Source organism: Salmo salar, chromosome ssa16 (genome assembly GCF_905237065.1).
Source record: "Salmo salar chromosome ssa16, Ssal_v3.1, whole genome shotgun sequence".
In the NCBI taxonomy this organism is placed as follows: Eukaryota; Metazoa; Chordata; class Actinopteri; order Salmoniformes; family Salmonidae; genus Salmo; species Salmo salar.
In genome coordinates, this window is record NC_059457.1 from 58,920,468 (window position 1) to 58,939,234 (window position 18,767).

Sequence of the window (18,767 nt, forward strand, 5' to 3'; positions counted from 1 at the left end):
GTACCCCCACCCCCAAATGTCCGAATTGAATTTGGTAAAAGGGCTTTTATGTTCTGCGCCATCGTCTTGGAACGCCTTACAAAATACTTTAAACTGGAAGAACTTGGTCCCGATTGGTGCTTTTAAATCACTGATGATCTGGAGGCTGATTCCCTGACATGTCAATGTTTTTAATTTGCTGTTTTTGATTATGTTATACTCTTGTGAATTCTATGGTTTTTACGAGATTAATTGTAGTTTTTCATGTTGTTTGTCTGTAATTTTTGTAATGACTTGGCGCTGCCCATCTTGGCCAGGACGCTCTTGAAAAAGAGATGTTAAATATCAATGAGCCCTTCCTGGTTAAATAAAGGTTAAATAAAAATAAAATAAATAAAAATGATCTGTGATAAACTACAGCAACCCAGCCTCCTCTAAATGATCTGTGATAAACTACTGCAACCCAGCCTCCTCTAAATGATCTGTAATAAACTACTGCAACCCAGCCTCCTTCTAAATTATCTGTGATAAACTACTGCAACCCAGCCTCCTGTAAATGATCTGTGTACTGCAACCCAGCCTCCTCTAAATGATCTGTGATAAACTAGTGCAACCCAGCCTCCTCTAAATGATCTGTAATAAACTACAGCAACCCAGCCTCCTCTAAATGATCTGTGATAAACTACAGCAACCCAGCCTCCTCTAAATGATCTGTAATAAACTACAGCAACCCAGCCTCCTCTAAATGATCTGTGATAAACTACAGCAACCCAGCCTCCTCTAAATGATCTGTAATAAACTACAGTTACCCAGCCTCCTCTAAATGATCTGTGATAAACTACTGCAACGCAGCCTCCTTCTAAATGATCTGTAATAAACTAGTGCAACCCAGCCTCCTCTAAATGATCTGTAATAAACTACAGCAACCCAGCCTCCTCTAAATGATCTGTGATAAACTACAGCAACCCAGCCTCCTCTAAATGATCTGTAATAAACTACTGCAACCCAGCCTCCTTCTAAATGATCTGTGATAAACTACTGCAACCCAGCCTCCTCTAAATGATCTGTAATAAACTACTGCAACCCAGCCTCCTTCTAAATGATCTGTGATAAACTACAGCAACCCAGCCTCCTCTAAATGATCTGTGATAAACTAAAGCAACCCAGCCTCCTCTAAATGATCTGTGATAAACTACTGCAACCCAGCCTCCTCTAAATGATCTGTGTACTGCAACCCAGCCTCCTCTAAATGATCTGTGATAAACTACTGCAACCCAGCCTCCTCTAAATGATATGTGTACTGCAACCCAGCCTCCTCTAAATGATCTGTGATAAACTACTGCAACCCAGCCTCCTCTAAATGATCTGTGATAAACTACTGCAACCCAGCCTCCTCTAAATGATCTGTGATAAACTACTGCAACCCAGCCTCCTCTAAATGATCTGTGATAAACTACTGCAACCCAGCCACCTCTAAATGATCTGTGATAAACTACTGCAACCCAGCCTCCTCTAAATGATCTGTGATAAACTACTGCAACCCAGCCTCCTCTAAATGATCTGTAATAAACTACTGCAACCCAGCCTCCTCTAAATGATCTGTGATAAACTACTGCAACCCAGCCTCCTCTAAATGATCTGTGATAAACTACTGCAACCCAGCCTCCTCTAAATGATCAGTGATAAACTACTGCAACCCAGCCTCCTCTAAATGATCTGTAATAAACTACTGCAACCCAGCCTCCTCTAAATGATCAGTGATAAACTACTGCAACCCAGCCTCCTCTAAATGATCTGTGATAAACTACTGCAACCCAGCCTCCTCTAAATGATCTGTAATAAACTACTGCAACCCAGCCTCCTCTAAATGATCTGTGATAAACTACTGCAACCCAGCCTCCTCTAAATGATCTGTGATAAACTACTGCAACCCAGCCTCCTCTAAATGATCTGTGATAAACTACAGCAACCCAGCCTCCTCTAAATGATCAGTGCTTCTATCCGTTAAATGTGATTCCTGTATAAACACATTATCCACCTGTTTTGATTTTAAGTACGTCCAGATCTTTTTCCTCTACACTTGGCTACCACAACCATTTATATTCCAAGAGATTATGTGTACAGAACCGTTATCCATATTTGCTCTGAGTAGTTATAGCCTGTGAGCGTGAAGTATCCCGTTTTAACAGATGACAACTCTAATGAACATCATGATATAACCATGATTAGTTACAGCCTGTGATCATGAAGTATCCCATTTAACAGGTGACATTTAGCACCGTTTCCTCTTCTTTTTGTTTAGCTAAGTCACATGATTTCTCAATTTGCAGTACGTTTTGCCAGTTGGTTGTGCAGCCAGACTTATTTACCATTCCTTTAACGTCATCCCTCTCAGCCATGAAATGTTTCAATTCCTCATCAATCCACGGGGATTTAACAGTTTTTACAGTCATTTTCTTAATGTGTGCATGCTTATTAGTAACTGATGGATTTAGATTCTGCTTTAAAGCAGATTTTTTAATGGGTGCTTATTAGTAGCTGGCGACTATATCTAATAGACTTAAATACTGCTTTAAAGCAGATTTCTGCAGCATAAGTAAAGATGTGATCAATACATATTGATGATTTCATTCCTGTGCTGTTTGTAACTACCCTGGTAGGTTGACTGATAATCTGAACCAGGTTGCAGGCACTGGTTACAGTTTGAAGCTTTTTCTTGAGTGGACAGCCTGATGAAAACCAGTCAATATTTAAATCACCCAGAAAATATACCTCTCTGTTGATATCACACACATTATCAAGCATTTCACCTATTATCCAGATACTGTCTGTTAGCACTTGGTGGTCTATAGCAGCTTCCCACCAGAATGGGCTTTAGGTGAGGCAGATGAACCTGTAGCCATATTACTTCAACAGTATTTAACATGAGATCCTCTCTAATCTTTACAGGAATGTGGTTCTGAATATAAACAGCAACACCTCCCCCATTGGCATTTCTGTATTTTCTGCAGATGTTATAACCATGTATTGCTACCACTGTATCATCAAAGGTATTATCTAAGTGAGTTTCAGAAATGAATGTCATCTGTTACTAGCAAATTATTGATTTCATGATTTTTTTTTTGCACTTTTCTGGGATGTTTGATTGTTTTTATCACTTGACATTGTTCATTTAAAGATTTCGCTGACTTTTCTTAGCAGATGTACAATCGTTGCGAATTGATTTATGGGGAGTTTCAGGCCCCGGAGTGAACATAATTGTACACTCGCTAAGCCGATTGAAAACGGGGGCTGAGGGGCTTACGTTGCAAACTTCCCTTGCTTGGCTAATCATTTGGACCATCCTCCAAGATGGCGACGGGGATTCCTCCAAGGGCATAAGGCGAGGGTAAGTGGACGAGGGTATCTTTTTAGTGTTTGGACCGCATCCATTTTCTCCCGGGCGGGGACTTCAGTCTGCCATTTTCGCCATTGCCAAGGTGTTATGGGATAGCCTCCCTGGCAAAGGGAACCAAAAAGTAAAAAAAGGATGCTCACATGCTCTGCTTTGTTTTCCTGACCTCCCAAGTAGACCTACGCTTATTGAACGTTCAGGAAACTTAGTACAAACTTGCGTTTTCACCTTATTATTTTTGGAATTGCACTTGATAAATGACAGTTGACTTAAGTACTCGTTATATGCTCTAGAAAGAACACAAGTATGCATTTTGTAACACACACAAAGTCGTGCAACACACACAAAGTCGTGCAACACACACTCAACTCTTATTTTGAAGGCTAGATTTGAACAGGATATGCGTTTGACCAATGATACAAGACTATAGATTTAGCCCAACCCACATGACCGGAAATGAGAAATGGAACCGATTCCTTACTGTCTGTGATCATTATCTACCGATGAGTGGTTTTTGGTTTTCGGCAATAATTCTTCCAACTTAAAAATACAACAACTTGTTTTTGGTATTTCGAATTTGAACACATGAAAATGAAAATAAGTAAATGATTACTTGGAAATAGAACAATCCAGTTGTTTTTATATTTTGTCCGCTACTCACATTTAGAGATAAGTGGAAAAATGGGAAATAAAAGCATTTTGCATTAGACCATTTTATTGGCGTAGAAATTGACAAAAGGAAAAATAGGATTTAAAAAAAAAAAAAAATCCTCGTTTGGCCTTGCCGAGATGAAAGGAAATGTGAATTATCAATAAGCACACGGACCCAGTTTCCATTTGTTTTTTTCAGTTGCGTTAGTTTCAGGAGCACAACCTGATCGATACTAGTGAATTATTGACTCTTGTCAAAGCAACAGGGTTTTTGGTGTGTGTGCACTTTATAAGTTGCTTGTTTAAGAAATATAAGTTCTATAAAAGCCCCTTAGATTTGAATTTAGAATCCCACTAAATGTCATTAGATCTACAAATACATGTAATTGAAATGTAATTTAGAGATTCCGGTAAACTCTTTGATGTTTCCTTTCATGTATCCTACCAATTGCTTTTGGATTATTCACCATGGCAACCAATTGTTAGAATAAAAACTCAACTAAAGTTATTTCTCAGTTTTCAGTTGGCTTTCGTTGGAGAACAGTTTTTCCTTTGCAGGGATATGTATGTTTTTCATCAGTACAGGGCATTTGGAAAGTATTCACACCGCTTGACTTAAAACAATAATTTAACCTTTATATAACTAGGCAAGTCAGTTAAGAACCTATTTTTATTTACAATGACGATCTATACAACTTTTTTCCACATTTTGTTACAGACTTATTCTAAAATTCATTAAATTACATTTTCCCTCATCAAGCTACACACAATACCCCATAATGACAAAGCGAAAAGAAAACTGGTTTTTGGAAAAAAAATATTAAAAAAATAAACATATTTTCATAAGTATTTAGGCCCTTTAGAAACATCTATATAGGCCTAGCTATACATAAATATGATTCGATTTTTTAAAATAAAATTTAGACTGAAACGATATAACTGGGCTTTTATTTTGAACCTGTGACTGTGGGCTTTTATTTTGAACCTGTGACTGTGGGTTTATTGAGTCAGTTGAATGGGCGTGTGTCAGTCTTTACTGTTCAGGTCTTTCCTGTGCCCTCCTCAGCCTTCACAGAGCGGCGACAAACAACAACTTTTACTGTTTCAGGTCTTTCCTGCTGCGCTCCTCAGCCTTCACAGAGCGGCGACAAACACAACAACTACAGCCGTGTCTATCTGAGAGAGAGGGAAATGAAAAGGAGGCTTCAGAAGAAATACTTCATTTTAATTCTAGGATATTCCGTGTTACTTCTGTTAATTCCGTATATGCTGGACTACAGGAGTAAATCAGAGCATATTAAACATGGTAAGCAACAGCCGAGGTGCCCCGACCTCGGTATGTGGAATAACGGGGACAAGTTCGGCAACACTACGGATACCGTGGAAGAGTCGGTAGTCAACAGGACCCAGTCTAAAATACACGTTTATTTACATGCTACATGGAGGACGGGGTCATCGTTCTTAGGAGAGTTATTCAATCAACACCCCGATGTGTTTTATCTCTACGAGCCCATGTGGCATATATGGCAGGCTTTATATCCAGGAGATGCGGTCAGTCTACAAGGAGCCGTGCGTGATATGATGAAGGCGTTATTACGATGCGACTTCTCAGTTTTAAAACTGTACACAGGGAGTCAAAATATCACCACGTCTTTTATATTTGGATGGAGAAAGAACAAAGTGATCTGTTCGGAACCTCTATGCGAGGCGTACAAGAGAAACGAAGTGGGATTAGTCCAGGATGACGTCTGTGGAAAGTGCCCAAGGAAAGATATCAAGGAGTTAGAGAAGGAGTGCAAGAAGTATCGCGTCGTGGTAATCAAAGGTGTGCGGGTTCTGGATCTCGGTGTACTCGTCCCGTTAATCAGAGATCCCGCTTTAAATCTCCAGATCATTCAGTTGTTTAGAGATCCGCGGGCAGTACACAATTCACGACTGAAATCGAAACAAGCTCTGGTCAAGGAGAGCATACAGGTACTGAGAAGTAAAAAACAGACGGAGAAATACAAGCGTCTGCTGTTGCCGAACAAAAGGGGGAACCGGGCAGAGAATTATGTCTCCAGCGCGATGGAGATAATATGTGACAACTGGTTGAACGATATGATGCTCATGATGAATGCGCCCCTCTGGGTAAAGAGGAATTACATCAAGATCCGTTACGAAGACTTGGTTCTACACCCCATGGAGGAACTCAAGAGACTTTACACCTTCTCCAACCTCTCGTCCTTTCCTGCCATGGATAAGTTCGTGTTGAACATGACCCACGGACACGGTTACTCCTCAGACAAACCGTTTCTAATATCGTCCAGAGACGCTAAGGAAGCCATCTTCGCATGGAGAGAGCGGTTGAACATTGAACAGATCTCCCAAGTGGAAGACTACTGCAGTGAGGTCATGAGACAACTGGGCTATCAGAAGAACAGTGTGGATCAAACATAGACAATTACAGCATCAAGATGGTGGTGATGATGGTATGTAGGCCTGTGGTGATGATGATGATGATGGTATGTAGACCTGTGGTGGTGATGATGATGATGATGGTATGTGGGCCTGTGATGATGGTATGTAGGCCTGTGGTGATGATGGAGGTATGTAGGCCTGTGATGATGATGGAGGTATGTAGGCCTGTGATGATGATGATGATGGAGGTATGTAGGCCTGTGGTGATGATGATGGAGGTATGTAGGCCTGTGGTGATGATGATGGAGGTATGTAGGCCTGTGATGATGAGGGATTTTACCATGAGGCCAATGGTGACTTCAAAACAGTTACAGAGTTTAATGGCTGTGATAGGAGAGAACTGAGGATGGATAACCAACATTGTAGTTACTCCACAATACTAACCTAAATCACAGAGTGAAAAGAAGGAAGCCTATACAGACAAAACATATTCCAAAACATGCATCCTGTTTGCAATAAGGCACTAAAGTAAAACTGCAAAAAATGTGGCAAAGAAATTAACTTTCTGTCCTGAATAAAAAGTGTTATGTTTGGGGCAAATCCAACACATCACTGAGTAGCACTTTTCATATTTTCAAGCATGGTGGTGGCTGCATCATGTTATGGGTATGCTTGTCATCGGCAAGGACTAGGGAGTTAAAAACTGAATAGAGCCAAACACAGGCAAATTCCTAGAGGAAAAAACTTGGAGACAAATCCACCTTTCAGCAGGACATTAACCTAAACACAAGGCCAAATATACACTGGCGTTGTTTACCAAGAAGACATTGAATGTTCCTGAGTGACCTAGTTTCAGTTTTGACTTAACCTTTTACTGCATGGGGCTAAATCAGGGTCACACAGTGTTTCATTGGTAGTCTTAAACACATCTACTTTAAAACAAAACACACATGGTTATGGGCTTAACAAAATAAGACACCTGTACCATGTCAGATATAGAGATGAACTGTATTACATTTTGAGTTTCCATCCCAATATTACACTTTATACTCATCACAGAAGACTGAAATATAACAAAACCGCATCACATAGAAACACCGGATATGTGGCATAAAAAAGAGAAGTGATTCATTATAAAATTATGAAAAACATTATAACATTCCACCCATGAGGCCATTTGGTCATTTGACTGCAGGAAAGGGCTACATCGGCTTGGTAATCTGTGGCCAGACTTGAAAATGTCTGTTTAGCAACGATCAACAACCAACTTGACAGAGCTTGAAGAATGAGAATGGCTTACCAAGGAAAAACTTACAAAAGGACTAATTCCGAGAGACTCTCGGCTCTCAGAGACCCAGAGAGACCCAGAGAGACTCTCGGCTCTCAGAGACCCAGAGAGACCCAGAGAGAATCTCGGCTCTCAGAGACCCAGAGAGAATCTCGGCTCTCAGAGACCCAGAGAGAATCTCGGCTCTCAGAGACCCAGAGAGAATCTCGGCTCTCAGAGACCCAGAGAGAATCTCGGCTCTCAGAGACCCAGAGAGAATCTCGGCTCTCAGAGACCCAGAGAGACACTCGGCTCTCAGAGACCCAGAGAGACTCTCGGCTCTCAGAGACCCAGAGAGACTCTCGGCTCTCAGAGACCCAGAGAGAATCTCGGCTCTCAGAGACCCAGAGAGAATCTCGGCTCTCAGAGACCCAGAGAGACTCTCGGCTCTCAGAGACCCAGAGAGACTCTCGGCTCTCAGAGACCCAGAGAGACTCTCGGCTCTCAGAGACCCAGAGAGACTCTCGGCTCTCAGAGACCCAGAGAGACTCTCGGCTCTCAGAGACCCAGAGAGACTCTCGGCTCTCAGAGACCCAGAGAGACTCTCGGCTCTCAGAGACCCAGAGAGACTCTCGGCTCTCAGAGACCCAGAGAGACTCTCGGCTCTCAGAGACCCAGAGAGACTCTCGGCTCTCAGAGACCCAGAGAGATTCTCGGCTCTCAGAGACCCAGAGAGATTCTCGGCTCTCAGAGACCCAGAGAGACCCAGAGAGAATCTCGGCTCTCAGAGACCCAGAGAGACCCAGAGAGACCCAGAGAGACCCTCGGCTCTCAGAGACCCAGAGAGAATCTCGGCTGTAATCACTGCCAGAGGTGATTCTAACACGTATTGACTCAGGGCTGTGATTGAAAAGGACATATTTCTGTATTTAATTCTCAATAAATTAGCAAACATTTCTAAAAACATGTTTTCACTTTGTCATTATGGGGTATTGTGTGTAAATGGGTGAGAAACATATTTAATCCATTTTGAATTCAGGCTGTAACACAACAAAATGTGGAGTAAGTCTAGGGGTTTAAATACTCTGAAGGCACTATATGGGTCAACTGTGTGTGACATTCTCCAAGACTGTTCAAATTGTATTTATTATGGATCCCCATTAGTTCCTGCCAAGGCAGCAGCTACTCTTCCTGGGGTTTATTATGGATCCCCATTAGTTCCTGCCAAGGCAGCAGCTACTCTTCCTGGGGTTTATTATGGATCCCCATTAGTTCCTGCCAAGCAGCAGCTACTCTTCCTGGGGTTTATTATGGATCCCCATTAGTTCCTGCCAAGGCAGCAGCTACTCTTCCTGGGGTTTATTATGGATCCCCATTAGTTCCTGCCAAGGCAGTTTATACATGTTAAAAACATTAGAATATATTCATAACAGATTTCACAACATATTAAGTGTGTGCCCTCAAGCCTCTACTCTACTACTATCACTTATCTGTAACACAAAGTCCATGTGTACATGTGTGTATAGTACGTATGTTATCGTGTGTTTGTGTTGCTTCACAGTCCCCGTTGTTCAATAAGGTGTATTTTTATCTGTTTTTAAATCTGATTCTACTGCTGCATCAGTTACCTGATGTGGAATAGAGTTCCATGTAGTCATGTCTCTATGTAGTACTGTGCTCCTCCCATAGTCTGTTCTGGACTTGGGGACTGTGAAGAGACCTCTGGTGGCATGTCTTGTGGGGTATGCATGGGTGTCTGAGCTGTGTCCCAGTAGTTTAAACAGACCTCTGGTGGCATGTCTTGTGGGGTATGTGTGGGTGTCTGAGCTGTGTCCCAGTAGTTTAAACAGACCTCTGGTGGCATGTCTTGTGGGGTATGTATGGGTGTCTGAGCTGTGTCCCAGTAGTTTAAACAGACCTCTGGTGGCATGTCTTGTGGGGTATGTGTGGGTGTCTGAGCCTTTTTACCCAGAATTTAATTTAAGGTGCCCCAAAAGCTTTTTACTATCGTTCTTTGTGTCATTTATCTTTGTTTCATAGGGTAGTTTCTTTTTATTCAGTTTAGTCACATGATTTCTCAATTTGCTGTACGTTTGCCAATTGATTGTACAGGCAGACTTATTTGCCTTCTATTTTGCCTTGTACCATTTTTAAATTCCTCATCAATCCACGGGGATTTAACAGTTTCTACAGTCATTTTCTTAATGGGTGCTTATTAGTAACTGGGATAGGTAAATGTGTCCAGTGCAGCGTCTGGTTGCTCATCATTACACACCACAGACCAACAAATATTATTTACGCCAACAACATAGGAATCACTACAAAACGTATTGTATGACCTCTTATACACTATATTAGGCCCAGCCTTTGGAACTTTGGTTTTCCTAGATATGGCTACTATATTGTGATCATTACATCCAATGGATTTGGATACTGCTTTAGAGCAGAGTTCTGCAGCACTAGGAAAGATGTGATCAATACATGTTGATGATTTCATTCCTGTGCTGTTTGTAACAACCCTGGTAGGTTGATTGATAACCTGAACCAGGTTACAGGCACTGGTTACAGTTTGAAGTTTTTTCCTGAGTGGGCAGCCTGATGAAAACCAGTCAATATTTAAATCACCCAGAAAATATACCTCTCTGTTGATATCACATACATTATCAAGCATTTCCCTCACGTTATCCAGATACTGTTACCACTTGGTGGTCTATAGCAGCTTCCCACCAGAATGGGCTTTAGGTGAGGCAGATGAACCTGTAGCCATATTACTTCAACAGTATTTAACATGATATCCTCTCTAATCTTTACAGGACTGTGGCTCTGAATATAGACAACAACACCTCCCCCTTTGGCATTTCTGTATTTTCTGTAGATGTTATAACCATGTATTGCTACCACTGAATCATCAAAGGTATTATCTAAGTGAGTTTCAGAATATGAATGTCATCTGTTACTAGCAAATTATTCATTTCATGAACCTTGTTTCTTAAGCTACATATGTTAATGTGGGCTATTTTTAGCACATTTCTGGGATGCTTGATTGTTTTTCTTGCTGTACTGGGAAGCTTAGCAGAGGTAAACATGCTCAGGTTATTGATGATAGTGCAGGATGAGCTGCACACAGTGGACTTCCTACTAGGACACACTGCCTGAGTGATAACAGAATAACTCTGGTTCATAGGCTCATGATTACAGCAGACAATAGCTGTAGGATAAACAGAGGAATTCAGAGCAGTTAGAGGGACATCAATTAGGTTACTTACATTGTGTTTGCCAACGCCCCTGGTATAATGTACATTTGCTAAACCATTATGACAACTCAGCAACACAGTGGTAGGGATTAACTGAGCTGGACTTGGGTCATTGATAAGTCATTGTCTCAACGCAGCCTTATAATGCTGTGAAAGGATCCAGGAACCCAAATGATTTGGGTGGATCCCATCCTCCTTATAATACGAGCTTAGTTTCCAGAAGGTCAATAGATGTTTCAAGATGCCGATACTCTCATATAATCCTTATTCAGTTCAAGGCGCTTGGTTCAAATCTTTTCTTGTATTTTTCACATGCTAACCAACAGGTGTAGACTAACAGAGAAATGCTGACTGACAGGTAGAGGTCGACCGATTATGATTTTTCAACTCCGATACCGATTATTGGAGGACCCCGGAAAAAAACCTGCTACCGATTAATCGGCCGATTATTTATTTTTATTTTTTGTAATAATGACAATTACAACAATACTGAATGAACACTTATTTTAACTTAATATAATACATCAATAAAATCAATTTAGCCTCAAATAAATAATGAAACATGTTCAATTTGGGTTAAATAATGCAAAACAAAGTGTTGGAGAAGAAAGTAAAAGTGCAATATGTGCCATGTAAAAAAGCTAATGTTTAAGTTCCTTGCTCAGAATATGAGAACATATCAAAGCTGGTGGTTCCTTTTAACATGAGTCTTCAATATTCCCAGGTAAGAAGTTTTAGGTTGTAGTTATAGGAATTATAGGACTATTTCTCTCAATAGGATTTGTATTTCATATACCTTTGACTATTGGATGTTCTTATAAGCACATTAGTATTGCCAGTGTAACAGTATAGCTTCCGTCCCTCTCCTCGCTCCTACCTGGGCTCGAACTAGGAACACATCGACAACAGCCACCCTCGAAGCAGCGTTACCCATGCAGAGCAAGGGAAACAACTACTCCAAGTCTCAGAGCGAGTGACGTTTGAAACGCTATTAGCGCGCACCCGCTAACTAGCTAGCCATTTCACATCGGTTACACCAGCCTAATCTCGGGAGTTGATAGGCTTGAAGGGGTGGAACGTTCCAACAGGAATCTGTTCCAAAAAAAAGTAAAAGTAAAAGGTTGCCAACAACAACGCATACAAAGTAGCAACGCATACAAACCAAGCTAACTAGCTGCCGAATAGGCATCAACTCACCACGTAGCTTAATCTTAATGTTTGTCCATAGGCAAACAGACATGTGAGGACAGACATTTTTCGGAATAAACGTGATGAGTGAAAAACGCAATGAAATAGACCACTCCCTACCCGGTATCTTATTCTGACGCTATACAACTTTGTATGCGTTGTTTTTTTGGAAACCTTGTTATTTAGGAAGTTTTTGGAATAGATTCCTGTTGGAACGTTCCACAAATTATACCCACCCAGGTTGAAGTCATAAACAGCACAATGCTTGAAGCACAGCGAAGGGCTGTTTGAATGAATGCTTACGAGCCTGCTGCTGCCTACCACCGCTCAGTCAGACTGCTCTATAAAATCATAGACTTAATTATAATAAACACACAGAAATACGAGCCTTAGGTCATTAACATGGTCGAATCTGGAAACTATCATCTCGAAAACATTTTTTTTTTCTTTCAGTGACATACGGAACCGTTCTGTATTTTATCTAACGGGTGGCTAAGTCTAAATACTCCTGTTAGGCATTGATGTTTATGGTACAATGGTGCAACGACAGTACTTTTTTCGCAAATGCGCTTATTAAATCATCACCCGTTTGGCGAAGTAGGCTGTGATTCGATGAGAAATTAACAGGCACCGCTTCGATTATATGCAACGCAGGACAAGCTAGATAAACTAGTAATATCATCAACCATGTGTAGTTAACTAGTGATTATGTTAAGATTGATAGTTTTTTATAAGTCTAATGCTAGCTAGCAACTTACCTTTGCTTCTTGCTGCCCTCGCGTAACAGGTAGTCAGCCTGCCATGCAGGCTCCTCGTGGAGTGCAATGTAAGGCAGGTGGTTAGAGCGTTGGACTGGTAACCGAAGGTTGCAAAAACGAAGCCCCCCTGAACAAGGCAGTTAACCCCCGTTTCTAGGCCGTCATTGTAAATAAGAATGTGTTCTTAATCTGACTTGCCTCGTTAAATAAAGGTGTAAAAAAAAGAAAAAAATCGGTGGCCAAAAATACGGATTACCGATTGTTATGAAAATTTGAAATCGGCCCTAATTAATCGGCCATTCCGATTAATCGGTCGACCTCTACTGACAGATCCTTCTCAACAATGCAGAGAGAGACAACAGGTGTAGACTAACAGAGATATGCAGACTGACCAGCCCTTAACCAACAGGTGTAGACCTCACAGTGAAATGCAGACTGACCAGCCCTTAACCAACAGGTGTAGACCTCACAGTGAAATGCTGACTGACCAGCCCTTAACCAACAGGTGTAGACCTCACAGTGAAATGCAGACTGACCAGCCCTTAACCAACAGGTGTAGACCTCACAGTGAAATGCAGACTGACCAGCCCTTAACCAACAGGTGTAGACCTCACAGTAAAATGCAGACTGACCAGTCCTTAACCAACAGGTGTAGACCACACAGTGAAATGCAGACTGACCAGCCCTTAACCAACAGGTGTAGACCTCAGTGAAATGCAGACTGACCAGTCCTTAACCAACAGGTGTAGACCACACAGTGAAATGCAGACTGACCAGTCCTTAACCAACAGGTGTAGACCTCACAGTGAAATGCAGACTGACCAGCCCTTAACCAACAGGTGTAGACCTCACAGTAAAATGCTGACTGACCAGCCCTTAACCAACAGGTGTAGACCTCACAGTGAAATGCAGACTGACCAGCCCTTAACCAACAGGTGTAGAGAGAAATAATAAAGTAAAACGCATAATAATAAAAGTTATAATAAATACACAATGAGTAACGATAACTTGACATGGTCTCAACTAGCAACATGATATCATGGATGAAACAGCAGTTTGACATGGTCTCAACTAGCAACATGATATCATGGATGAAACAGCAGTTTGACATGGTCTCAACTAGCAACATGATATCATGGATGAAACGGCAGTATTCAACGTTTTCCAGGGAGGATAAACATCTCGTTAACCTGAAAGTACGTAATGGTTAAGGTTTGTAAATTGCAGGTTAAGTTGCCCCTAGTGGATGGTATTGGAAGGCATCACCCGATGTCCTGGGGACCGAGACAGACTTCAGTATTCATCGGGTGTGATGGCGTTGCAACAACAGGGGATACGAGGCGCAATGAGTGAGAGAATGGTGGTGAAGTTCGAAAATCGGGCTTGTATGAAATGAAACCTGATCTTTGTAAGTCTGACCTGCGATGGATTTTGTTATTATAATGTTTGTATTGGTCACAATAAATAGTGATGTAGTCTTTTCAACATTTTTTATTAGTGAAAAAGCTGTGTGCATTAATCAAATAGAAGCCTGGCTCAAATAGAAGCCTGCTTCTAATAAGCGCTGGTTGTGTTTGGTTATTGAAGCAGATAAAACCCTGGCCTGTTTAATTAAACTTATACAGCATTTCATACATTTCCTGCCAAATTCTACTTTTCAATAAAAATAAAGGGATGCTGAAAAGCCCTAAAAATTGCAACCTCTCACATTTATTCTGATAAAACTCAACTGATTTTTAATTTGGGATTAAGGGCTTAAACCTCACGTGGCCTCATCAGTATCTGTTTAGAGGTTTGACGACATCAACTCGACATGCCTGGTATCTGGTTATCATGAGGATGACACCAGCTTGTTTATCCACTTCATCCCTCCCCGATAAGAACACATAAGATATGTGCTGTAATGTGCAGTGTCCTTGCCCAGACCCTGTTCAAAACAAATGCTTTCTTACTACTTCTATATCTGCTCTGGCTTCCTCTGGCTATCTCCTCTGGCGTCCTCTGGCTATCTGCTCTGGCTATCTGCTCTGGCTTCCTCTGGCTATCTGCTCTGGCTATCTCCTCTGGCTATCTGCTCTGGCGTCCTCTGGCTATCTGCTCTGGCGTCCTCTGGCTATCTGCTCTGGCTATCTGCTCTGGCTATCTGCTCTGGCTATCTGCTCTGGCTATCTCCTCTGGCTATCTCCTCTGGCTATCTGCTCTGGCGTCCTCTGGCTATCTGCTCTGGCGTCCTCTGGCTATCTGCTCTGGCGTCCTCTGGCTATCTGCTCTGGCGTCCTCTGGCTATCTGCTCTGGCTTCCTCTGGCTATCTCCTCTGGCTATCTGCTCTGGCGTCCTCTGGCTATCTGCTCTGGCGTCCTCTGGCTATCTGCTCTGGCTTCCTCTGGCTATCTGCTCTGGCTTCCTCTGGCTATCTGCTCTGGCTTCCTCTGGCTATCTCCTCTGGCTATCTCCTCTGGCTATCTGCTCTGGCTTCCTCTGGCTATCTGCTCTGGCTTCCTCTGGCTTCCTCTGGCTATCTGCTCTGGCTTCCTCTGGCTATCTCCTCTGGCTTCCTCTGGCTATCTTCTCTGGCTTCCTCTGGATAGCTCTGTCCCAAGCCAGTGCATATCTCAGGAGTAGGCGGTAGGCCTATATCTCTGTATTCAGGTAAATGGACTCTGGTCTATGTCAGATATCTCACACATATCTGTTATCACAAATGAATGAACCGGTTGGACGAGTCAAGCTATGCCCACCGCTCTGGAGTGACGCTGTCCAACCCTGTATTATCAGAAAACATCACCTCAGTCTCAGGTCATTAGGAAACATCTTAGGATGAGATCAATGGATTGTAGAAGCGCACTAGTACAGCAGTAAGACCTGTAACTGACCAGGGTAACGTCATAACGCACCTCCAGCACGTCAAGAGTTTACTGCGTAGGCGACATTTTAGAGTCCTTCTGACGGGGAAACTGAATGGTAAGGAAATAGTTCTTCCTCCTAATGAGGGACTGGCGTTTTTCTAAAGGCCAATGGGAGGGAGGGGGTGGGCTGCTATCTGGGGCTGGCAGGGACTGAATCACACCCCCGGGGGCAGCAGCAAGCCAGCCCTGCTGGAGAGAACAGAACATAGGAACCATTGTATGAGTCTGGGCTCAGCCTGTCACCATACACCCCCTTTGACAAGCCCAGCCTTCAGGGCCAGGAGGGAGGAGAGAGGCCAGAGCCAGCACCAGTCACAGGGGAGGGAGGCCAGCACCATACACCAGTCACAGGGGAGGGAGGCCAGCACCATACACCAGTCACAGGGGAGGGAGGCCAGCACCATACACCAGTCACAGGGGTGGGAGGCCAGCACCATACACCAGTCACAGGGGAGGGAGGCCAGCACCATACACCAGTCACAGGGGAGGGAGGCCAGCACCATACACCAGTCACAGGGGTGGGAGGCCAGCACCATACACCAGTCACAGGGGAGGGAGGCCAGCACCATACACCAGTCACAGGGGTGGGAGGCCAGCACCATACACCAGTCACAGGGGAGGGAGGCCAGCACCATACACCAGTCACAGGGGAGGGAGGGAGGCCAGCACCATACACCAGTCACAGGGGAGGGAGGGAGGCCAGCACCATACACCAGTCACAGGGGAGGGAGGCCAGAGCCAGCACCAGTCACAGGGGAGGGAGGAGAGAGACAGCACCAGTCACAGGGGAGGGAGGAGAGAGACAGCACCAGTCACAGGGGAGGGAGGAGAGAGGCCAGCACCAGTCACAGGGGAGGGAGGCCAGAGCCAGGCGGTCTGTAAGCCGTCACCAAATCAAATCAAATGTATTTATATAGCCCTTCTTACATCAGCTGATATCTCAAAGTGCTGTACAGAAACCCAGCCTAAAACCCCAAACAGCAAGCAATGCAGGTGTAGAAGCACGGTGGCTAGGAAAAACTCCCTAGAAAGGCCAAAACCTAGGAAGAAACCTAGAGAGGAACCAGGCTATGAGGGGTGGCCAGTCCTCTTCTGGCTGTGCCGGGTGGAGATTATAACAGAACATGGCCAAGATGTTCAAATGTTCATAAATGACCAGCATTGTCAAATAATAATAATAATCATAGTTGTTTTCGAGGGTGCAACAAGTCAGTAACACAAGAGTAAGTGTCAGTTGGCTTTTTCATAGCCGATCTTTGAGAGTATCTCTACCGCTCCTGCTGTCTCTAGAGAGTTGAGAACAGCAGGTCTGGGACAGGTAGCACGTCCGGTGAATAGGTCAGGGTTCCAGCAGGTCTGGGACAGCAGGTCTGGGACAGGTAGCACGTCCGGTGAACAGGTCAGGGTTCCATAGCTGCAGGCAGAACAGTTGGAACTGGAGCAGCAGCACGGCCAGGTGAACTGGGGACAGCAAGGAGTCATCAAGCCAGGTAGTCCTGAGGCATGGTCCTAGGGCTCAGGTCCTCCGAGAGAGAGAGAAAGAAAGAAAGAAAGAGAGAATTAGAGAGAGCATATTTAAATTCACACAGGACACCGGAAAAGACAAGAGAAATACTCCAGATGTGACAGACTGACCCTAGCCCCCCGACACATAAACTACTGCAGCATAAATACTGGAGGCTGAGACAGGAGGGGTCAGGAGACACTGTGGCCCCATCCGACCAGGCACAGAGTGGAGGAGGTGGGAGACTGTTACTCCCCGTTGAGCAGCAGACCTGTTATTTTAGCTTGAGAAGGAATTTGCTAACTTTAGCTGTGCCATTTTTTTTTCCTTTTCATACAGGTGCCTGAAATTCATGGGAGAAACTACGATGGCAGGAGTGTCAGACTGGTGCCAAGGGAAGAGGAACTGAGAAGCAGAAAGACTGTCGGGGTCTGTTTTCTTCAGCCAATCCCCTGGAGAGAGAGGATACACAGGGAAGGAGTCCGTCACGGGCTGGACAGCGACACGTCAACATGAAGAGGACTTAGAGGGACAGAATCGTGTCAATGCTTTAGATGCTAAAATGAATTGTTGCTTCCTGTTTTGTGGATCTGTCGAAAAATAGCAGTATCAAATACTTTTATTGAACAAGTTGTCCTCCACTGGCCTGAACTCTGACGCCTGGTTTCATGATTGTTTCTGTGACAGAACTCAACCCCATCGGTCACGATGTCCGATATTTCTTGAAGTCCATGAAGGTGTTTCGCAGAGATTGATACTAGAACCTGCTCTTTTCACTATTTATATAAATACTGTTGGTCAATTTGTTAATAAAAAATCAAAAATCATTGAACTCCTGTTTTTAATACGGGCAACACTAAATACATGTTGTTTTCAAGTTCTCTTCTGATGATCTTAGATGTTTTCTATAATCTGACCAGTCCCAGTTTACATACGCCTTGGTTTGGGGATTGACAGTGATGTAATGGTTACAAGACATATATGAATGAGCTGGCTAAGAAATTAAGGATTTAAAGTGGATATTTTATTTAATTTTTTTATAGAAACAGATCCTGTCTCTAGTCAGCAGGACGCAGATTGTGCAATCAACCTTTCTACCTGTTGTTGTTATGGTGATGCTATTTATCAACTTTTCTACCTGTTGTTGTTATGGTGATACTATTTATCAACCTTTCTACCTGTTGTTGTTATGGTGATGCTATTTATCAACCTTTCTACCTGTTGTTGTTATGGTGATGCTATTTATCAACCTTTCTACCTGTTGTTGTTATGGTGATGCTATTTATCAACCTTTCTACCTGTTGTTGTTATGGTGATACTATTTATCAACCTTTCTACCTGTTGTTGTTATGGTGATACTATTTATCAACCTTTCTACCTGTTGTTGTTATGGTGATACTATTTATCAACCTTTCTACCTTTGTTTTATTACAGGAGACCATTTCATTACTCATCACTGTATTCT

The 18,767-nt window shown here is 43.0% G+C and overlaps 1 protein-coding gene across 1 annotated transcript; it reads left to right on the forward strand.

Annotated features, from left to right (window-relative positions):
• Positions 1-4,162: 4,162 nt before the first annotated feature.
• Positions 4,163-18,129, forward strand: chst7 (carbohydrate (N-acetylglucosamine 6-O) sulfotransferase 7). Its single transcript, XM_045696690.1, has 3 exons — positions 4,163-4,174; positions 5,036-6,495; positions 17,642-18,129. The coding sequence occupies exons 1-2, from the start codon at positions 4,163-4,165 to the stop codon at positions 6,461-6,463; spliced, it is 1,440 nt and encodes a 479-aa protein (XP_045552646.1). The 3' UTR covers positions 6,464-6,495; positions 17,642-18,129.
• Positions 18,130-18,767: the final 638 nt, after the last annotated feature.